At 50.9% G+C, this 24,307-nt stretch overlaps 1 protein-coding gene across 2 annotated transcripts in view; it reads right to left on the bottom strand.

The window, feature by feature from the left end:
* Positions 1–2,864: 2,864 nt before the first annotated feature.
* The window catches only part of LOC121872321 (protein giant-lens-like), an 87,149-nt gene continuing 65,706 nt past the window's right edge, over positions 2,865–24,307 (bottom strand). The window contains exons 2-4 of one of the 2 annotated variants that reach the window (XM_042375037.1): positions 5,649–5,819; positions 5,058–5,264; positions 2,865–4,690 (exon numbers count right to left, since the gene is read on the bottom strand). In XM_042375037.1, the coding sequence (XP_042230971.1) occupies positions 4,490–4,690; positions 5,058–5,264; positions 5,649–5,819 (579 nt within the window). In that variant the 3' untranslated portion in view covers positions 2,865–4,489. Of the gene's footprint in view, positions 4,691–5,057; positions 5,265–5,648; positions 5,823–24,307 lie in introns of both variants that reach the window. The other variant, XM_042375035.1, reaches the window with a different exon arrangement.

The raw sequence follows: 24,307 nt of genomic DNA, 5'->3' as shown, positions 1-24,307 counted from the left end.
TTTTGGGTAAAAATAACTGCTAGCACATTTTCTTTATTTCTAGGCAGTCGTCCACTTTTGGGCCACAGTGCCCTTATGGGTCACCAGGCCTCTTGGACTCATTTTAACTGTTAAGCTGCTGTGGTAGTTAATTTCTCACATAAATGCCTCAATTCATTGATTGTAGTAATAAGCCTAGAGATTTTCTTTACAGTTAAATGTATGTATTAGTTGGAAAATAGAAATCCTGAAGTTACTCAGTAGGTCAGGTAGTATGCTTATTACAATATACTAAGACAATCTAATCTTGTTCCTAGACATTGGCTGTACTAGAATTTTGTATTAAACCTAGACAGCTTATTCCCTCAATATGAACACACTGGTTATTTTTTTTTTTCATCTCTTAACATGGGAAGTGTACATTACATCAGGGGACACAACAGCACACACAAAGTATACCATATCGCCAAAACTTTCGGGGATTTCTCAACATTTTTGTTGTTGAGTTGATTTACTGGCCGTCGACAGCTTGGATCATTACGTCCTTAGCACTTGTTAGTTTTATGTTCTTTTTCTCTTGATCTTCTTCTTTTGGACGTTCCACCATTGTTCTTCTAACTCACAAATATCTTGTTATTGCTCACCAACTTGATCTTCGTAATGGTCTATAAATTCTGTCAGGCTTAATGGTCCCTGTTTATTGTTATGTTTCTTTTCAGTATGTTCTTTTTCTACTTTTTTCATTTATTCTCTTCTCCGATTCTTGGTCTTGACTACAAGGAGGGCCTCCTTGTAGCTCATCTTCTAAATCTCTGATCGCACTTTGGCTCCCCTACACTCCTTCCTCCATTTGGGACACTCCCGGTCGGAGGAGTGTGGGCCGCCACAAACTGCACATTTCTTCGTCTTGCTGGGACATGTGGTGTGTTGGTGCCCGGTGGTCCCGCACTTTTCGCATATCTCCCGAGCCTGGCACTTCTTGGTTGGGTGTTCGTATCGTTGACACTTGTAGCACCTTGTAGGTCTGGCAACATACGGTTTAACTGGAATGGTTTCCCATCCCAGTAGTACTTCTTTTGGTAGAGTCTTGGGGTAGTCAGCCAGGGCCGCTATACTGGCCAACTTCTTAATAACGTGGAGCTGGTTACCGAATAGTTCGGCCAGCTCGTCTTGTTCCAGGTGTTCAATTTCGGCGTGGGAGATCACTCCCATCACCCGAGTGTCCTCTTCATGGATTTCGACCACGATTAGGACGTCGTTGACGTCCACCACTTGTTTGGCCTGTCCCCATTCAGAGAAGGTGACTCACCGATCTGCCTACGGCCTTCGTAACCCCCTTGATCCCTGAGGGGTCGAAAACTTCCTCAGGACAAGGTTTAATTTCTTGGGGGAGGTGGGCTCGACCGGGTACAGCCAAACCACCTTAGCTCGGTCCCGTGACAGTGTCACGGCCACATGGTACCTCGGGAGCACAAAGGTGTCTTCTTTCGCCGAGGTGCAGGTCCAGGATGTGTTGTCAACAAAGCGCGGCCAGGAAGGGACCTCAATTGCCGGTGTTGCCAACTTGCCATCTGCTGGCGGATTTTTACCGCTATAAAGGCCATTCTCGAGTTACATCTGGCTAATTAGATTTGTTTGGCCAGTCGCACATCAGAAGTTGAAGGTATATTGCAATAATACATTTTTTATGGCTGGAATCTTCATTTTATTTAACAAAAAATCTCTCATATATCTCCTATATACAAAAATATACATAATTAAATAAGGATGAAGAAGTCACGGGTGTCGAGGGGAGGAGTGGGGGGTTGACGCACACACTGCTCTACGTCATCACCCACAGTAGGTAAGGGAAGACATACACACACTCACGGTTGTTTCACTTCTATACTACCCAAGAACTATCTTTTGGCTTTTGTGTACACCGTAAATAAATTGGATTTTGTACAATATTTCATACATACATACAAACATACATACTGTACATACATACAAACTACAAAAGGGTTTAAAAACATGGAGGTTCTCTGCAAGAGTGTTACTAAGAAGTGTTACTGTATGTTACCATATGTTGCTTTATGATACTGTATGTTGCTGTATGATACTGTATGTTGCTGTATGATACTGTATGTTGCTGTATGATACTGTATGTTGCTGTATGATACTGTATATTGCTGTATGTTACATAAACATCTGGATACAGCTGTTTTGTGTTTACTTTCTGCCATCTTCACCTTCGTTGAAATTATTTTATAACAGGTATGGGTGGTACCAAGACTCACAGCTCATAATGACAAGTGGAGATAATACCAGAGCTCTTGATGGCAGGGTGAGGATGGTACAAAGGCATGATGACAGATGAGGGCAATACCAATGGTGACAGTTCAGGGTAGTACCAGTGATGACAGGTGTATGTGTGTGTGTGTGTGTGTGTGTGTGGTGAGGCAGTGTCTGGAATGTAACGTGAGGGCCGGGGGACGCCTTCTGGCTGACCTCCGGAATCATCATCAGTAAGATGTTCGGTGGACAGGTGGCGGTGAACCACTTCTGTACGACGTCTGTTTTCAAGACCCCTCAAAAAAGTTTACTAGTTAGCTGTGAAAGACAAAAAACTCTCCTTTCGGTTTTGAAATTGTCGACGTGAACACAGCCAACTGCCCACCAGAGTCTCACTGCGTCATGGGAAAGTGAATTGTTCAAGTAAATCAAGATAATAATAATATTAATAATAAAACAGAACCCAAAAGATACAACAGATCACAGATAAATATGGGATGTGGAGTCCCTTAACTAACTTGTCAGAAGCAAGTATTGTAGAACACAAGTGAGAAATAGCCCTGAATGATCGACACATAGACAAGATATTATAATTATTATTTTTTTTTTAATTTTTTCGTATACATCCAGTAAGCTTTTTATTGTCACTTTGTTTAACAGGAGGCTACAACATGTCCACACACAGTGATGCTTGGGCCCCGGGGTGTATTGGTAGGCCCTTCTGGTCTCCCTCCACCATTTGAGCGTTCGCCGCCCTACACCTCCTCCTTAGCACCTTCTCACATTAACCACACTAGACAGGGAAATGAAGATTTTAAAAAGGCGGTGACTAGAAGTTATAAATAAGTCTGGATTAAAAAAAAAGTCTATAGATTACTTTTATGGTGTCGTGGTGCTATGGCGTTGTATTGTGGTGTGCGAGAGTGCGGTGCAGGTATTGCGGTGTGGGTCAAGTCATACAGCTGGAGGGACACCAGGCCCGTACAATAACTCCGGTAAGAGTGACACAGCAGACAGGAACTACAATAATTACTTCAGCTTTACAATATACTCTGACTAGCACATCGACGTCAACTAAAAATAAATGCATTATATTTATCTTCATCATCGTCAAGACATAAACATTGATACGTTATATATATATATAGCCGTCTAACTATCATCGAGCATAATAGTTAGACTTAGTCACAGATAGGACCTACAGTAGTCAGGTAGAGGCGCTCCCAGCAATCATCACCTTCTAATGAGTCAAGTGCAAGTTTTGTTTACATCTTAAAATAAGGTCATTAATAAGCTCAATTGTACTGAGGATTTGGGTGAATGTTAAATATTTCACCAAAACTATGAGAATAAACTTTGTCAATGATAAAAGAGTGTTGACTGTGAGTGACTCAGGCCAGGTGGGGTCATGTGTCTCCCCGGGCCTGGTCACCTCGACATGACCCTGACATAGACCTGCAAGACACCCGGGTAGGTCCGCTCGACACAAACCCGCAAAAGTCCTTCCATAAGAGGTTTTGGTCTTCTCGACAAAACCCTGAGACTGTCCCTAACTGAATGTGTACTGGAAATATGGCATTATAATAAAAATTATGCACAGCTGCTAAGCGTTGCAAAAATATAAAATAAAGAGGACTCTGCAACTCGCCCAAATTAGGTAACAAACCAAATTTGGGAGTCAAAAAACCCCAGTCCAGGCCGCCACTTGCGTACACCATAGTTTGAGGACCACTTGCGTTGACTCTCGGTCAACTGAACAATTAAAACTAGGTGGCAGGTACATTACCACCCCACAGTACGCTTATAATTTTAGGTGTACCAACACTCACAAATGACGACCAATGATCGCAGGGCACAACAGGGCGGTGTAACGTCGCTTAATCAGGTACAGTAGCGGGAGGCGGAGGAGGTACTTTAGTGTCTTCACATGGAGGCCTCCCTCGCGCCTCGCTCTCTTCAACACATTCCACCGCTAAAACCAGGACCAGCTGAGTCGCTGGAGCAGTTCGGATACTGGGCCTACAGTGGCGCCCTGGTCTACTACTAGTGATGGCTGAGGCGCCGGCATGACGGGACGCTGACTCAACGCCCTTATATGCACCAGGTCTACGAGATGCCGATGCTGAGCCCCTACAATAGCTTAGGCGCTCAAAAGACATGGCAGATACAGCTGCAGCAGCTCTGGAAGATGCACATGGAGGTGTATATGATCGGACAAACGAACATCATTGACAGTTCACATGCAGTAGCCGCTATAAGTACGTATGGAATCCTCGGTGTAAGTTTTGCCGGGGATGACACCGGGGTCCATGTGGTGGCGGGGGCAGCGGTGGCCGTGGGGACACTGGCACAATGTGTTCGTGTTCACTTCCTCGAACTGCGGTCGCTTTTTTACCGTGAAGAGACGGCACGGCTCCTTCCGCTGACATCGAAGCCGCTGTGGAGGAGAATCACGTTATTTAGTATGATAAAAAATCTTCTATATTGTTTACTGCAAAAAAGAAAGTGGCAGGTAGCGCGAGGTTGTAGAGTTCACCTTGACGCTAATGTGAGACGTGCGTGACGGCCGACACACACTGCCCATCAACACTTCCGTTGCTCTTATCTACAGGAACATTGTGTCTACTAGATAATCGCGTGCCACAAAATTACCTTTATTATCCAACAATGCAGTTGTGTATGTCAACTGAAGCGACTACAAAACCCGGAGCATTGGGTATATCAATGTCTTAAATGCTTCCGTGAAAACTAATCCACTTTAGACAAGTTATGTAAATAAATGAACAAAATGTCTTGGAACTTACACTCTGAGGTGAACAGGCGAAACTGTACTGGAAGCCGATGCCCTGGTCGGTCTGGTAGGCCTGCCGCTTGATAATGTATGCCACGGAGTTCTTGGGGCAGACACAGTGCGTGATCTGCTGCGTCACGTTGTCCGGGTACGTGATGAACGTCCACGTCACGTCACGAAAGTAGCGACACTTGGGCAGTTTCTTGATGGGTTCACACAACTGAAAACACCAAGACGGAGATTACATGGGGAGCTCGTTCACTCATCCTTCACTCTTTAAACCCACCTCAAGATTACATTCACTCATTCCTCACTCTTAATACCGACCTCATTTACACACTCTCTTCAGCTGATGAAAGAACCCACTTCGTAAGACCCTGAGTTGTAAAGTGTGGTGAACAGTACACTAAATGATGAAAACAGCCTATAGTATCCTGCCATCTAATGGTCTGTTTTAAAGCTCAACTCAAGAACTGTTTTCCTTCCATCGTCTTACTGTACATACGACAGTCTGCCTCTAAGATAAACCGCACTGAGTGATGGCACAATAGACCAGCGCCATACACAAATAACAGTGATAACAAAGAGGTCACCTGAGATCTACCTTGAACTGCCTGGTCTTGTCGGTGATAGTGTGGCCATCGGAGGGGTTGAGGGTGGCGCTGCAGGTGCGTCCTCCCGGGCACCGACACTGACGCTCTACCCGCGGCGAATCGTACGTGTCCACCTTGTTACACACCGACCAGGGCGAGCACACTGGCAGCTCTTTCTCCGTCTTCTGTCGAAACAGCCAACACTTTAGTACACTCAGTCTACAACACTTAGTACACACAGCCTACACTTCCTACTCTTATTTATTTTACACTCATAAATATACTACTATTACTACTACTATTTATTATTATCATCATCGTTCGTATGTTTTTTTTTTGTCTCGGGGGTCATTTAACATCGCACAGGAAGAACCACAAGTGTTATTGTTCATATTTAGCCACAACACCGCTGTCAGGTTTGCCAAGATCGGGTTTGAATTTAAGGGTTAGTGACCTACAACAACGTCTGTTTCTTTGTGTCTACCAGCGACCTTATGCACCTACAGCACAGTGTCCAGCCCGGGCGATTATCTTCCGTGGCCACTTAATTATTACTGGACTTTTACTATTATTATTATTATTATTATTATTATTATTATTATTATATTATTATTATTATTATTATTAAGAGCAAACATACATTTAAAATAACAACATACATGTATACATCATTAAAAGAAACAATGTAAAATATATAATAACTAAACCTTGATAACACCAGATAACAAGGACGTTGATGAAGATGATAACAAGCCTAATAATAACAAACCGAGGTAAAGAAGGATGATAATAGTAATAACTGGTGATTAATGAACACGAGAACAATAATAGCCTGGAAGATTAAGAAGATAATTAATGACACTAACAATGAATATTACCATCATAGTAACGGTGTACTGTAATTATGTCACTAATAATATAATTCCCATGGTAATACTGGTACAGGTGTAGTATAGGTGTATGTGCAGGTGTAGATACTGGTGACCTAACTTAACCATACTTAACCTTACCTAACCAAACCCCTCAATTTAACGTTTTGGGTGTGCAATCATCACGTGAAATAAATAACATGGGGGTGTCTAATCTTCACGTGGCCTGTAAGTTTTCAGAAATACCTTACGTCTCTCTCAGAATTATCGAGGTCAGGAGACAAGTTACTGTAGGTCATGGATGCCGGACACCTCGACTTGAGCGATTCACATAACGCGAATTCATTTGGGAGTATAAACTATAATAATGGTGTATTCTAAATGACGTTGGGAATTCGGTACAGGTGAAGATACAGGTATGATAATATAACTAGTGGTAAAGTAATAATAATTAATAGTGATAATCTAAAAGTCAGTATTCAGGTGGTAGGGGGGGGGGGAGGGGAGGGCGCTACGGCTCGACACGGCTCGGCGTTACAATTATTGCTACACGGACCCATCACGGTGCTCAGTGACGGGTGATGGCCTTGGGGTCGTGCCTCCTTCTCCCCCCCCCCTCTCCTTACCCCCTCACACACACACACAGCCCCCATCACCCCATTACGTAGGGATGTCTTCAGGAACACCTCACAATGTACAGAGAGAGAGTTGGTAGTACTGGAGGCAATGGTCAGTGTTGTGTTGGTAGAAGCAGTCACTCCTGATGACCCCACGCTGACGATGGAAATGTGGTGGTGGTGAGAGTGATGGTGGTGAGAGTGATGGTGGTTGTAGTAGTGAGGGTGGTGGTGGTGGTGAGGATCGTGGTGGTAATGAGGGTAATGGTGGTAGAGAGGGTAATGGTGGTAGAGAGGATGGTGGTGGTAATGAGGAGACGTGATGGTGGTGGTAGTAGTAGTGAGGGTGATGGTGGTAGTGAGGATAGTGATGTTAATGAGGGTGATTTATTTTTTGGTGGTAAGGGTGATGGTGGTAGTGGTGGTGGTGAGGGTGTTAGTAGTGATAGTGATGACTGAGGATAGTAGTGGTGGTGCTGGCACGCGGTAATGGTGGTGGTAATGGTGATAATGACGAGTGGTAGGAGGACGGAGGCTGACACGATTTCTCCGTAGAGAGGATGCCCCCGGGGCCGGAAGCTGAGATGAGGTTTGTGTTGGGAGGAGGAGGAGGAGGAGGGATGCTGTCAGCCAGGTGGTGAGTCCTGCCCTCTGTACTGCCCCCCCCCCCTCTCTCTCTCGTAGAATGATTCAGAGGTGAGGTAACACACACATATAGCTGACACTCCAAGACGATATCACAGTACCAGCAACACTCACATTCGCTCCAACACCATCACGCCAAAATCAGCCAGTGACAATCCCCGTTAACCACCTAACTTCAATTAATATACAAACTGCCTCTCTTAATAAACTCGCAAATCTACGATAACAATATCAGCAGTCAGTTTTATTGTCCCCTATCGTCTAGGAGGTGACAGGAATGATACGATACAAAGATCAAGATTCCCAAAGACTCGTACGTTTATTTTGTTCTCCAGTAAGTGGGTGAGGAGAGCATCGGGTTATGGTACAGCCTCAAGTGACATTTCGACTCCAATATAACCTCTGTATTTATAGTTACAGTGAGACAATTACTTGCATTGCCTTACGGGTAAATTATATATTGAACTTACCAACCCTTTGTTAGTGTGGGTGCAGGTGATCACAGGGGGGGGGGGAGGGAACACCAGCCAACAGGTAGATACTGTACTGTAGGTTCTTCTGCCTGTGTTTGAGCCTCACCATCAGTAACTCTGCCGTACTTCCACCCGCCCATCCCGCCTTATTTTCCCATTAAAATGGTTGATTTCCTCTCATTTGGTGATGGCGGGGTTAAGTGTCACGACCCCCTGACCCCCACGACCCCCCTCCCTGACCCCTGATTCCCGTGGTCCCCTCTCCTTCTGCCTCTTCCCTGACACCTCCTCCCCCCTCCTTACTCCTCACGTAGCCTACGCCGCCTACATTACCTCCTGTAGCCTACATCACCTGCACCTACAGTATATCACCTACTACTACACCCCGCAAGTACACCTTTACACTACCCTGATACACCCATACTATCTTGTCTCACTATTACTATTATGATAAACCTACTGTACATTACCATGATATTCAGGCTACCATTATACAGATATAACACCATTATACACCATAACTACCATGATATTGTCATACTGCCTTGCGTTACTATTAATCTTTATGATTTTTCCACGCTACCATGATAAACCCACAGTATCATGCCACATTATTTCTACCATGATGCACCCACACTACCATGATACATCCACACAACCATGATAGACCCACACTACCATGATGCACCCACACTACCATGCACCCACACTACCATGATACATCCACACTACCATGATAGACCCACACTACCATGATGCACCCACACTACCATGATACACCCACACACTACCATGATAGATCCACAGTACCATGATAGACCCACTACCATGATACACCCACACTACCATGATAGACCCACACTACCATGATATGACCACACACTACCATGATACACCCACACTACCATGATACACCCACACTACCATGATACACCCACACTACCATGATAGACCCACACTACCATGATACACCCACACTACCATGATACACCCACACTACCATGATACACCCACACTACCATGATAGACCCACACTACCATGAAACAAAGTGAAACCGAATTAATGGAAGGTGTTCGTGAACAAGGCCTCTCCTCCCCCCTCCCCTTCCCCCACACAATTGCCTTCCTTCACCCCCAGTCCCATCACCTCCCCCTTCACACTTCTCACACACAGGATGGAGTGTGTTTCCTTCTCCCACTCTTCTCCTCTAACCACACCTCTCTTCTACTACCCCTTCTCCATCTCCCATTTCCTCATTTTCCTCTTCTCCGACTTCCCCTTCCTTCACTTTCCTCTTCTCCCCTTCCCCTCCCCCCTTACTCTTCTCTACTACCCCTTCTCCAGCACCTCCCCTCACCCCCTCGTGGGAAAAAAGCTCCGTTGCGTAGGTGATCGTCTTGCCCGCCCGTTCATTCATTCATTCAATGGTCGTGACCCGGACGAACCTGAGGCTTGAACTTGACCTCTGACTTCCCCAACCCGCCATCCTGGTGTGTAAGGAGGAGGAGGAGGAGGGGGGCGGTAGGAGGGGAGCGGTAGGAGAGGGGTGAGAGGGAGGGGGGGAGGTAACTCAGCCTGCTGTCAGTGATACACAACCTTGAGCACACTTTTTGGTAGGTGAGTGTGTGGTGTGTGGTGGGTGAGTGTGTGGTGGTGCGTGTGTGATGGGTGAGTGTGGTGGTGGAGATGGGTGAGTGTGGTGGTGGAGATGATAAGTGTGTGGTGGAGATGGGCGAGTGTGGTGGTTGGGTGAGTGTGTGGCAGTGGGGTGTGTGGTGGAGATGGAGTGAGTGTGGTGGTGGTGGGTGAGTGTGTGTGGAGTGAGGTGTGGTGAAGGGAGGTGAGTGTGTGGTGGAGATAGGTGGTGTGTAGTGGAGATGGGTGGGTGTGTGGTGGAGGTGGGTGTGTGCTGGATATAGGTGAGTGTGTGTGATGTGGTAGGTGTGTGTGTTGGAGATAGGTGAGTGTGTGGTGGAGGTGGGTGTGTGTTGAGAAAGGTGAGTGTGTGATGGAGGTGGATGGGTGTGTTGGAGGTGGTGGGTGGTGTGAGTTGGAGGTGGGTGAGTGTATGGTGGAGATAGGTGAGTATGTGTTGGAGATAGGCGAGTGTGGCGGAAGTAGGTGAGTGTGTGTTGGAGGTGGATGAGTGTGGCGGAGGTTAGGTGAGTGTGTTGAGGATAGGTGGAGGTGGGTGTGTGTGTTGGAGATAGTTGAGTGTGTGTGTGGAGGTAGGTGAGGGGTGTGGTGGTGGAGGTGGTGTGGTGGGTGAGTGTGGTGGAGGTAGGTGAGTGTGTGTGGTGGAGGTGGGTGGTGTGGTGGAGGTGGTAGTGGTGTGGTGTGTGGTGGAGGTAGGTGAGTGTGTGGTGGGAGGTAGGTGAGGTGGTGGTGGTGGGTGTGTGAGGTGGAGGTGGGGTGTGTGGCGGAGGTAAGTGGGTGGTGGTGGAGGTGGGTGGAGTGTGGTGGAGGTAGGTGGAGTGTGTGGTGGAGGTGGGTGTGTGGCGGAGGTGGGTGAGTGTGTGGTGAGGTGGGTGGGTGTGGTGTGGGTGGTGTGTGAAGTGAGGCAGGTGGGGTGTGTGTGGTGGGAGGTGGGTGAGTGTGTGGTGGAGGTGGGTGTGTGTGGGTGGGAGGTGGTGGGTGGTGTGGAGGTGTGGGTGGGAGTGTGTGTGGGGAGGTAGGGTGTGGTGGAGGTGGGTGGTGTGGTGGAGGTAGGTGGTGTGTGTGGTGGAGGTGGGGTGTGGTGTGGTGGAGTGTGTGGTGGGGTGGGTGGAGTGTGTGGTGGAGGTGGTGTGTGGTGGGAGGTAGGTGAGTGTGTGGTGGAGGTGGTGAGTGTGTGTGGTGGAGGTAGGTGGTGTGTGTGGTGGAGTGTGGTGGAGGTGGTGGAGTGTGGTGGGAGGTGGGTGAGGTGTGGTGGGTGTGGTGGGGTGGTGGAGGTGTGTGGCGGAGGTAGGTTAGTGTGTGGTGGAGGTAGGTGAGTGTGTGGTGGAGGTAGGTGAGTGTGTGGTGGAGGTAGGTGAGTGTGGAACTGTATTGAATTTTGCCTCGTACAACAGCTAGTTTCTTGTGCACCTCATATTCATCCTACTAGGGGTGTGTCAAAAAGGAGAAGTCACAAAGGGTGTTTATCAGACACCAGTGGTCTTTAATGCTACAGAGTGTTAACAGTACATTGTTTAGTTCAGTACATAGGTGTTTATTTAACTACTGGTTGGAAGTGTGAATAGGCAGCTTAAGTGTATCACCTATCTTACCGGCCAAGATAAAGTACTATGCCATTATATGCACAGTATGCTTGGACCTGTCCATAAAATGCTTTTTTTTTTCACAGTCTAGATATAGTGTTGGAGTGTGGTGGAGGTAGGTGGTGGTGACGATGGTAGACGCACTCTTAATCGCTTAATACACTGTAGGCTTCCTCCCCACTTTGCCTCACCTCTCAGCGCACTCCACATCTTCCTTCCCCACCCTGTCCCAAACCCTCTGTCGAGGCCTTGCCGGCAGCCGACCTCTAGGCAGCTCTGTGTCGTCAGAAAGAGGAGCAGCAGCAGCAAATTGCGTGGCGTCAACCCAGAAACGACTTTGGCAACAGCAAGTCGTGTAGTGTTAGAAGTAGCACCAGTTGTAGGAGTTGACGGTCGTGTAACATGAGCAGTAGCAATGTGTTGTGTTGCTTTAGCAGGAGGAGGAAAAAGAGGAGCAACAGCAGGTTGTGTAGCGTCAGCAGCAGGCGGGGCACGGCAGGGAGGGAGGGTGTGCAGGGCAGCCACAGCAACGCATTAACCTCTTGGCACAAGACAGCGATGGTCAGGTCCACCGCTCTGTTGTTTGCTCACAAACCTACTATACCCCCCACACACTTGTCTTACCAGGTATAGCTAACGTGAGGGAGAGTGAGAGATACAGGGAGAGTAGTGTGAGCCAAGCTGCCAAGCAGTGCAGGTGGTAGAGGTGTACCCGCTGACTACGCAAGCAGAGGCCTCCCCAAGTGTTGTGTTGTGTTGCTGGTAGCCAAGTAACCTGCCACCACTCCCCCCCCCCCCTGACACCCTCCCACCAATACCTCACCTTTAATGTGTGTGAGTTTTTGTTTGTGTGTATATGTAAGGATGTGTGTGTCTGTGCGCGTGTTTATATATATATATATATATATATATATATATATATATATATATATATATATATATATATATATATATATATATATATATATATATATATATATATATATATATATATATATGTGTGTGTGTATATGTGTGTGCTCACATGTATTTCTTTTCAATGTTTTATGTTGAAAAAGTATATTACGACATGACGGGACTTTTAATAGCAGTACTCCAGCACGGGTAGTCCAGTACTTATCAGCTTAGTGTATTACAGGGAAGGTGCTATCACCCGGTACATAAGGCACCACCCACCAATAAAAAATCCAATGACTCGTTACAGTATGAACAATTGCAGCTTTACATATATTCACGAAACATTAGCTTAAAAAAGTATTTTCACAAGAAAGAGTTATTGAAGGAGTGAAAGCGATGAATCGCATACACAAGAAGTAGCGCTCCGAGGATTAAGAAAGCGGCTTCACTGGAGCCAGGGCAAGCGAGTGTGGTGGAGTGAGGCGTCGAAGGTCGAGCTGTTGGAGTTAGTTATGTGGCCTGGCGCCGTGCTGCTCTTCCCTTACCCACCCCACCACAGTAACTCACCCACACCACAATTTGAAAAAAAAAATGAGAGAGAGAATCTGCTTCAAAAGGTAGGTAGGTATCTATGGGAGTATAATGAATTCAGGCAGGAGAGTAGGGTGTGCATGCGGGTGTGGTAGTATACAGCCCCGGTCATCTCAATTCTCCCCTGGGTCTACCAGGCTGTTGCTCTGTTCAATCCACGCAGTTACTTAAGTGGGCGGGCTGTGGAGGTGGTCAGAAGACACCTCACTCGTGTATTCCTTTCCCATTAACGACCTCCACTTTTAACGGGGATGTAATTTATTCCAATTAAGGACAAATAACCTACGTGAGATTAACTCTTTCTCATAATGTGAAACACGTACTGGTTGACTTTCCACCCAGGAAGTGGCAGGATGGAGGTCGCCAGGCTCATGTCCCCGCTAACATGTTGTGGTGTACGGCTCGTAAGGGACACAGCTAATATGCTACATGCGTGGCAATGAGCATTAAGCTTAAGATGCGTCACCAAAAACTAGCAGCGCCAGTCGCCGTGCCCGGGGCGCTGGTCTGGGGCTCGCCCTCCACCCTTTGTGACCTGCATATCATTACTCAGGTGAAGGGCGGGCGCAGAAGACGGGGTCACACCTATCACTTGACCAAACCTGTGGTCTTAACCCCGGGGTTGACAACAACTGCAGCAGGAGTAATAGCTCTCTTCTCTCCCTTACATTAAGTGAGTATCCAACCCGGGATCACCCGCCGAAAAACAAGCATTATCGAAAGTCAAACAAAGGCTTAAACTTTGTGGTCAGTGGACACATTTAACTGTCGCGAGGGAATGTGGGGAGCGATGAGTGTTCACGATACCCTGGGCCCTGCTCGGCGCCAGGCCATCCACCGCCACACCCGCCTACCACATCACCTTGTTACTGTCCACGCCATCTACGTGAACGACGTAGGCGGCGCCTCACAGAAAAAAAACACAGACATAGGACGAGGGTGGAGTAGGGGGAAGGGGAGGGGAGGGGAGGCTGGGGAGGGATGCAGGGCTGGGAGGGAGGAGGGCTGGGGAGGGGAGGTGAGGGCTGGGAGGGGGAGGGGAGTGGGCTGGGGAGGGGAGGGAGTGGGCTGGGAGGGAGGTGGGAGGCTGGGGAGGGGAGGTGAGGGCTGGGAGGGAGGGGAGGGCTGGGGAGGTTGGTATGTGTTGTATTTTTTTAGTGTCTGCTAACGTGCTCTTATCATTCTCTATGAAATCTCAGCTGCCAGGTTCCTGTAACGCAGCTGCCCGTTTTTGTAGCTGTATTAAACAATGGTGGGTGAGGCTGCGAGGGCGAGACACTCTCCAGGTGGGGCCACACCTGACACACTACCACACCAGGGCCACACCTGACACACGACCACACCGGGGCCACACCTGACACACTACCACACCGGGGCCACACCTGACACACTACCACACCGGGGCCATTAATTGACACACTACCACACCAGGGCCACACCTGACACACGACCACACCGGGGCCACACCTGACACACTACCACACCGGGGCCACACCTGACACACTACCACACCGGGGCCACAACTGACTGCCAATGCAATCGAGTGAAAACGGAAAAAAATAATGTACTGTACTTGATGATGATAGTAAAATAATGAGTGATGAAGTTGTGATGGTAATGGTGGTGGTAATGATGATGGTAATGGTAGTGATGGTAATGATGTTGATGGTAGTGGTAATGATGATGGTGATGGTAGTGATGGTAATGGTAGTGGTAATGATGATGGTGATGGTAGCGGTAATGATAATGGTGATGGTAGTGGTGGTGATGGTAGTGATGGTAATGATGTTGATGGTAGTGATGGTAATGATGGTGATGGTAGTGGTAATGATGATGATGGTGATGGTAGTGATGATGGTGATGGTAGTGATGGTGTGATGATGGTAGTGATGGTAATGATGGTGATGGTAGTGGTAATGATGATGGTGATGGTAGTGGTAATGATGATGGTGATGGTAGTGATGGTAATGATGTTGATGGTAGTGGTAATGATGATGGTGATGGTAGTGGTAATGATGATGGTGATGGTAGTGATGGTAATGATGTTGATGGTAGTGGTAATGATGATGGTGATGGTAGTGGTAATATAATGATGGTGATGGTAGTGATGGTAATGGTAGTGGTAATGATGATGGTGATGGTAGTGATGGTAATGATGGTGATGGTAGTGGTAATGATGATGGTGATGGTAGTGGTGATGGTGATGGTAATGATGGTGGTAATGATGAAGGTGATGGTAGTGGTATGATGATGGTGATGGTAGTGGTAAGAAAATGATGGTGATGGTAGTGAAGTGTGATGATGGTGATGGTAGTGGTAATGATGGTGATGGTAGTGGTGATGATGATGGTGATGGTAGTGATGATGGTGATGGTAATGATGGTGGTAATGATGAAGGTGATGGTAGTGGTAATGATGATGGTGAGTGGTAATGATGATGGTGATGGTGAGTGTGGTAATGATGAGGTGATGGTGAGTGGTAATGATGATGGTGATGGTAGTGGTAATGATGATGGTGATGGTAGTGGTAATGATGATGGTGATGGTAGTGGTAATGATGATGGTGATGGTAGTGGTAATGATGATGGTGATGGTAGTGGTAATGATGATGGTGATGGTAGTGGTAATGATGATGGTAATGGTAACAGGAATGATGGTTTAGGTAGTAGGTGAAGGATGCTAAAGAAGATGAGGAGGAGGAGGAGGAAGAAGAAGAAAATAATAACTGGAGGAGAGAAGAAGACAGATAATAGTAATATTATAGGAGTCAAGAATCATGTGTCATTTACCTGGAGTTACCGTCCTACCACCCGTCACTACCTGGAGTTACCGTCCCTCCACCACACACCCGTCACTACCTGGAGTTACCGTCCTCCACCACACACCCGTCACTACCTGGAGTTACCGTCCCTCCCACACACCCGTCACTACCTGGAGTTACCGTCCTCCACCACACACCCCGTCACTACCTGGAGTTACCGTCCCTCCACACCACCCGTCACTACCTGGAGTTACCGTCCTTCCACCACACACCCGTCACTACCTGGGTACAGTCCTTCCACCACACACCCGTCACTACCTGGTTACCGTCCCTCCACCATACACCCGTCACTACCTGGAGTTACATCCCTCCACCACACACACCCGTCACTACCTGGAGTTACCGTCCCTCACCACACCCGTCACTACCTGGAGTTTACCGTCCCTCCACCACACACCCGTCACTACCTGGAGTTACCGTCCCTCCACCACACACCCGTCACTACCTGGAGTTACCGTCCTCCACCACACACCCGTCACTACCTGGAGTTACCGTCCCTCCACCACTCACCCTCGGCGATTGCATCACCAAGTAGGTTCATTTTGTTGTCCATCCGCTACTCACAGAGGCCACCCAACCTCACGTCGCCTCCCAACTCTTTCGCTCTCCTTCCCTCCCTCTCCCCACTCGCCCCTCCCCCACCTTGCCCTCTTCGCCCTATTCTCCCCCCTCATGCGTTCTCTCCTCCCACCCACCCAACCTCTTAACCCCTGCCCTCTCCACCCCACTTGCCTCCACCTCCGCTACTTGGCCCGGACCCTATTTCGTATTCCATGGGAGTTGGGGTGGCAGTGCAAGGGTGGTGTGGCCAGAGGCTGAGGTGGAGGGGGGGTGGTGTGGAGAGGCTGAGGGGGGGGGGGGTGGTGTGGCCTGGGGTGGTGGTGTGGCCTGGGGTGGTGGTGTGGCTGGGGTGAGGTGGGTGGGGCCGGGGTGAGGTGGTGTGGCCGGGGGTGGTGGTGGCCGGGGGTGGGATGGCGGTGTGTAGTGGGCGGCCGCAAGTCGCTGGTGGGTGTGCGGACTCAGGTATGTCAGCTATGTGATCCTTCCCATTATTACCTTGAAGAACAGAGTGGGAAGTGAGGCGTAACCCGTCTGGCCAGCTCACCTGCCTCCCCCGCCACAACTGCTCGCCGTATAAGGCTCAAACTTGTCTTGTCGACTCAAATGAATGGAATAAAAGGTTGACAGGAAGAGGGGCGTAAGAGAGGGATGTGTCAGTGGCTTTTGGGCCTTTATCGCCGGGTTGCACAAAGAAGAATGCAACTTGAATTTAAAAACACAAATCGCTGTTGGGTAATACTTGGCCAGTCCTCCAGCGCTACTTCGAAGAATCTCGTACTTGCCACCGACTGACTGACTGCCTCACGTGAGCTTGTGTGTGTGTGTGTGAGGGAGGGAGGAGGCGACACTCCTGGACTCTGCCGACCGCTCACCAACAAATATGGCCGCCATTACTACGCCATCGCTTTCCCAACCCCGGCCACCGCCACTCAGCCTTGGGAGCTTCACCTTCATCCACAAGAATGAATGAGTACGCGAGTGAATGGCGCCCAGTTGGTGGCGGAGGATGCGGGAGGTGGGTGGCGAGGCTGGGAGGTGGGTGGCGGGGCTGGGCTGGGAGGTGGATGACGGGGCTGGGGTGGGAGGTGGGATGGCGGGGCTGGAAGATGGATGGTGGGACTGGGAAGTGGGTGTGGTGTTGTAGCAGTGTGGATAGTGGGGCTGGAAGGTGGGTGACGGGGCAGGGAGGTGGATGGCGAGGCAAGGTGGGTGACAGGGCAGGGGCACGGATGTGGGTGGCAGGGCTGAGATGTAAATGGCGGGGCAGGGAAATGGTGCGGGGCAGGGATGTGGATGGCGGGCTGAGTTGTGGATGGTGGTGCAGAGAATGGTGAGGCGGTGAGAGGGTATCAGGATAGGGGCTGGAAGGAGGAGTGGCGGGGTAGGGTGATTGGTGGGGCAGGAGGTGTCGGGGCATGGGGTAGTGAAGGTGTCGGTAGGGCAGGAGGGAGTAGCGGGGCAGAAGCGGGGTAGCGGGGCAGGAGCAGGGTAGCAGAGCAGGAGCAGGGGTAGCAGGGGCAGGAGCGGGGTAGCGGGGCAGGAGCGGGGTAGCGGGGCAGGAGGGTGAAGGCAAACTAGCTGGCTGGGAGAAGGAAGCAGTCAACCCCACGACTGACAAAGCCTCGTCCAGGTGATTCGTAGTGCCACCACCACCACCACCTGCTCCCCGGGGCAGTTGTGAGTGTGGATGTTGTGGATGCTGTGGTTGAAGGAGTGTGGATGTTGTGGTTGTAGCAGTGTGGATGTTGTGTTTGTTGTGGTTGTAAGAGTGTGGCTGTTGTGTTTGTTGTGGTTGTAGGTGGATGTTGTGGTTGTAGCAGTGTGGATGTTGTGTTTGTTGTGGTTGTAAGAGTGTGGATGTTGTGGTTGTTAGAGCGTGGATGTTGTGGTGTGTGGTTATAGCAGTGTGGATGTTGTGGTTGTAAGAGTGTGGATGTTGTGGTTGTAGCAATGTGGATGTTGTCAAAGAATAAATAAATAATGACGAGTGTGGTGGCAGTGCGAGTGTATGGTCAGTGTGGTAAGTAGTGGTGGTGGTGGTAAGTAGTTGTGGTGGTAAGTAGTGGTCTGGGTTGAGGAGTGACCGCCACTACACCTTGGCAGTGACAGATACACCTACAACCAGCGATGGCAGCTAGTAGTGGCGGTGGTGGGTAGGTCGTAGTTCCCATGGATTTTAGTGGCTGGTAAGTAGTGGTTGAGGGGTAGTAGCGGGTCGTAGTGGAGGGGTCGTTGTGGGTGAGGGGTGCGGTTGAGGGTAGTAGCGGGTGAGGGGTAGTGCGGGTGAGGGGTCATGTAGTAGGTGAGGTCGTTGGGTGAGGTGTGTGGGTGAGGAGTGTGTAGGTGTGAGGGTAGTAGCGGGTGAGGGAGTAGCGGGTGAGTGGGTGAGGGTAGTGAGGTGAGGGGTATGGGGTGAGGGGGAGGTGAGGTAGTGGCGGAGGTGGGTGGCGAAGACTTCCGTCGCTGGGTTGACCGTTGAGACTGTCGGCGGAAACTACAGTTCTTGAAAATACTGTTGCCCCGGGCGATGTGTAACAGTAGTTGTTAATATAATGTTGATGGTAATTGTGGTAGTGATAGTGGTGATGGTGGTAAATGTTGGTGGTCGTTGCTGTGGTGGTTGTACTAGTACTGGTGGTAGTTGTTGTGATGATGGTGAATATTGTGGTGATAGTGGTAGTAGTAGTAGTAGTACTGCTAGTGGTATGCAATCCTTTGTTAGCGCGGGATTGAAAGACACACACACACACACAGCGTCGCATGAATGAATACCTCAATGAATGAAATTATTCTGAATGGATCCGCCACGACTTGTTTGGTGACCTCCAGGTCCCTCGGCCGACCCTCCCCTCCTCCCGTCTAACAGCCTCACCTCCCACTTCCTTATCTCCCCTCACCTCCTATACCCCCCCCTCCCCTCCTACCAATGGTGAGTGGTGGTAGCCGTGGTGGTGGGAGTACAGCAGCCTGCAGCACCACAACCCTGCCTCCTCACTACCACAACCCGTACTCTCCACCACCACAACCTGATCTTCCACCACCACAACCCTGCCTCTCCACCACCACAACCCTGCCTCCCACCACCACAACCTGATCCTCACCACCACAACCCCGCCTCCACCATGACAACCCTGATTCTCCACACACAACCCTGCCTCTCCCACCACACAACAACCTGATCCTCCACCACCACATGCTCCTCCACCACCACAACCCCGCTCCTCCACCACGACAACCCTGATTCCCACCACCACAACCCTGCCTCTCCCACCTAGCCCGCCTCTCCCACCACCACAACCCCTGCTCCCACCACCACAACCCTGCTCTCCACACACAACCCTGGTCCTCCACCACCACAACCCTGCTCACCCACCACAACTGCCTCTCCCACCACCACAACCTCCCGCTCCTCCACCACAACCCCTCTCCTCCACCACCACAACCCTGCCTCTCACCACCACAACCCTGCCTCTCCACCACCACAACCTGCCTCTCACCACCAAAACCCCCGCTCCTCCACCACCAGCCCCCTCCTCCACCACCACAACCCTGCCTCTCCACAACTCTGCCCCACCACAACCACACAGCTATAACCTACACCACAGCTAAAAAATGAAACAAGTCAACCGTGAAGAAAAGTGAATGGCGTGTTGAGGTAAGCTAGTGGGTGAAGCTGAAGGCAATTGTGGTGGTTGTTGTGGAAGTGGTGATGGTGGGAGAGAGTGGTGGTGGTGCAGGTGGTGATACAGTTAGTGGTGGTGGTGATCTGGTGATGGTGGTACAGGTGACGGTGATACAGGTGGTGGTGATACAGGTGGTGGTGGTGATACAGGTGGTGGTGGTGATACAGGTGGTGGTGATACAGGTGGTGGTGATACAGGTGTGGTGGTGGTGATACAGGGGTGGTGGTGATACAGGTGACGGTGATACAGGTGGTGATGGTGATACAGGTGACGGTGATACAGGTGGTGGTGATACAGGGGTGGTGGTGATACAGGTGGTGGTGGTGATACAGGGGTGGTGGTGATACAGGTGGTGATGGTGATACAGGACGGTGATACAGGTGGTGGTGATACAGGGGTGGTGGTGATACAGGTGGTGGTGGTGATACAGGTGGTGGTGATACAGGTGGTGGTGGTGATACAGGGGTGGTGGTGATACAGGTGGTGGTGATACAGGTGGTGGTGGTGATACAGGGTGGTGGTGATACAGGTGGTGGTGGGATACAGGTGGTGGTGATACAGGTGGTGGTGGGTGATACAGGGGTGGTGGTGATAGAGGTGGTGATGGTGATACAGGTGACGGTGATACAGGTGGTGGTGATACAGGGGGTGGTGGTGATACAGGTGGTGGTGGTGATACAGGTGGTGATGGTGATACAGGTGGTGATGGTGATACAGGGGTGGGTGATACAGGTGGTGGTGGTGATACAGGTGGTGGTGATACAGGTGGGGTGTGATACAGGGTGGTGATACAGGTGGTGATGGTGATACAGGTGGTGGTGGTGATACAGGGGTGGTGATGGTGATACAGGTGATACAGGTGGGATACAGGTGGTGTGTGATACAGGGGGAGGTGATACAGGTGGTGATGGTGATACAGGTGACGGTGATACAGGTGGTGGTGATAGGTGGTGGATACAGGTGGTGGTGGTGATACAGGTGGTGGTGATACAGGTGGTGGTGGTGATACAGGTGGTGGTGGTGATACAGGGGTGGTGGTGATACAGGTGGTGTGATGATGGTGATACAGGTTATGATGCAGGTGGTGGTGATACAGGGGTGGTGGTGATACAGGTGGTGGTGATACTGGGGTGGTGGTGACGGTGGTGATGGTGAGTTACAGGTGACGGTGATACAGGTGGTGGTGATAGCGGTGGTGGTGATACAGGTGGTGGTGATACAGGTGGTGGTGGTGATACAGGGGGTGGTGGTGATACAGGGTGGTGGTGATACTGGGGTGGTGGGTGATACAGGTGGTGATGGTGATACAGGTGGTGATGGTGATACAGGTGACTGTGATACAGGTGGTGGATACAGGTGGTGGTGGTATACAGGGTGGTGGTGATACAGGGGTGGTGGTGAGCAGGGGGTGGTGACAGGGGTGGTGGTGATACAGGTGGATGGTGATACAGGTGGTGATGGTGATACAGGTGACGGTGATACAGGTGGTGGTGATACAGGTGGTGGTGGTGATACAGGGGTGGTGGTGATACAGGTGACGGTGATACAGGTGGTGGTGATAGGTGGTGGTGATACAGGTGGTGATGGTGATACAGGTGGTGGTGGTGATACAGGGTGGTGGTGATACAGGTGGTGATGGTGATACAGGTGACGGTGATACAGGTGGTGGTGATACAGGTGGTGGTATGGTGGTGGTGGTGATACAGTGGTGGTGTGGTGATACAGGTGGTGGTGATACAGGTGGTGGTGTGGGGGTGGTGATGGTGATGGGTGACGTTGATACAGGTGGTGGTGATACAGATTGGTGGTGCTGGGGTTGGTGGTGATACAGGTTGGTGGTGATACAGGGTGGTGGTGGTGTGGTGGGGTGGTGGTGATACAGGTGGTGATGGTGATACAGGTGACGGTGATACAGGTGGTGGTGATACAGGGGGTGGTGGTGATACAGGTGGTGGTGGTGGGGTGGTGTGTTGGGTGGTGATGGTGATGGGTGGTGGTGTACAGGTGGTGGTGATACAGGGGGTGGTGGTGATACAGGTGGTGGTGGTGATACAGGTGGTGGTGGTGATACAGGTGGTGGTGTGGTGATACAGGGGTGGTGGTGATACAGGTGGTGATGGTGATACAGGTGACGGTGATACAGGTGGTGGTGATACAGGTGGTGGTGGTGATACAGGTGGTGGTGGTGATACAGGTGGTGGTGATACAGGTGGTGGTGATACAGGTGGTGGTGGTGATACAGGTGGTGGTACAGGTCACGGTATGCCAGTATCACCATAAGACTACAACTGTGTTTACGTAAGTCAACCTCCATCACCCCCGCCTGCCCTCTCTCCTACCCTCCCCACGATAGCTACCTCCTGGCCTACCCTCCCACGATAGCTACCTCTGGCCTACCCTACCCACAATAGCTACCTCCTCTATCCCTCCCCATGGTAGCTGCCTTCTGGCCTACCCTCCCCACAATAGCTACCTTCTGGCCCCTCCTCCCACAATAGCTACCTCCTGGCCTCCTTCCCCATGGTAGCTGCCTCTAGCCCTCCCCATGGTAGCTGCCTTCTGTTCCCTCACAATAGCTACCTCCTGGCCTACCCTCCCCATGGTAGCTGCCTTCTGGCCTCCCTCCCCACAATAGCTACTTCTGGCTACCCTCCCACAATAGCTACCTTCTGGCCTACCCTCCCACAATATCTGTCTGGCCTACCCTCCCATGGTAACTGCCTTCTGGCCTACCCTCCCCGATAGCTACCTCCTGGCCTACCCTCCCCATGGTAGCTGCTTCTCACCCTCCCCAATGTACCTTCTGGCCTACCCTCCCCCAGTGCTCACCTCTGGCCTACCCTCCCCACAATAGCTACCTCCTGGCCTACCCTCCCCTTGGTAGCTGCCTTCTGCCCCTACCCCTCCCCAATGCTCACCTCCTGACCCTCCCCCACTATGCTACCTCTGGCCTACCCTCCCCATGGTAGCTACCCTCCCCCTTCCCCATGGTGGTGCCTCTTTTCCTTCCCCTGTCCTCCACCTCCTGGCCTACCCCTCCCATGGTAGCTGCCTTATGGCCCTACCCTCCCACAATGCTACCTCCTGGCCTACCCCCTCCCCATGGTAGCTGCCTCCTGACCTACCCCCATGGTTGCTACCTCCTGACCTACCTCCCCATGGTAGTTGCCTCTGGCTCACCCTCCCCATGGTAGCTACCTCCTGACCTACCCTCCCCATGGAGCGGCCTCCTGACCTGCCTCCTCCCCATGGTAGCTGCCTTCTGCCTACCTCCCCACAATAGCCACCTCCTGGCTCACTCCTCCCATGGTAGCTGCCTCTGGCCTACCCTCCCACAATAGCTACCTTCTGCCTACCCTCCCCATGGTAGCTGCCTCCTGACTCCTCCCTCTCCCATGGTAGCTACCTCCTGACCCACTCCCCCATGGTAGCTGCCTCCTGACTCACCTCCTCCCCATGGTAGCTGCCTCTGGCCCACCCTCCCACAATAGCTACCTTCTGGCCTACTCCTCCCATGGTAGCTGCCTCCTGACTCCACCCTCCCCCATGGTAGCTACCTCCTGACCTACCCTCCCATGGTAGCTGCCTCTGGCCCACTCCTCCATGGTAGCTACCTCCTGACCTACCCTCCCCATGGTAGCTGCCTCCTGACCTACCCTCCCCATGGTGGCTGCCTCTGGCCTACCCTCCCCACAAAGCTACCTCTGGCCTACCTCCCATGGTAGCTACCTCCTGACCTACCCTCCCCATGGTAGCTGCCTCCTGACCTACCCTCCCCATGGTAGCTGCCTCTGGCCTACCCTCCCACACAATAGCTGACCTTCTGGCCCACCTCCCCATGGTAGCTGCTCCTGACCCACCTCCCCAGAGGCTCTGCCTACCCTCCCCAATAGCTCTCTGGCCTACTCCTCCCCCATGGTAGCTGCCTTCTGGCCCACCCTCCCATGGTAGCTGCCTCCTGGCCACCTCCTCCCCATGGTAGCTGCCTTCTGGCCTACCTCCCCCACAATAGCTACCTCTGGCCCACCCCTCCCATGGTAGCTGCCTCCTGACCCACCCTCCCATGGTAGTTGCTCTGGCCTATCTCCTCCCCACAATAGCTACCTCCTGCCTACCCTCCCCATGGTAGCTACCTCCTGACCTACCTCCCCATGGTAGCTGCCTCCTGACCTACTCCTCCCCATGGTAGTTGCCTCCTGGGCCTACCCTCCCACAATAGCTACCTCCTGGCCTACCATCCCCACACACACCTTCTGGCCTACCCTCCCCATGG

The sequence above is a fragment of the Homarus americanus genome, unplaced genomic scaffold, assembly GCF_018991925.1.
Source record: "Homarus americanus isolate GMGI-L3 unplaced genomic scaffold, GMGI_Hamer_2.0 scaffold5589, whole genome shotgun sequence".
NCBI classification, from domain to species: domain Eukaryota; kingdom Metazoa; phylum Arthropoda; class Malacostraca; order Decapoda; family Nephropidae; genus Homarus; species Homarus americanus.
Note: the sequence above shows the minus strand (reverse complement) of the source record. Positions and strands in the feature narration are given on the sequence as shown.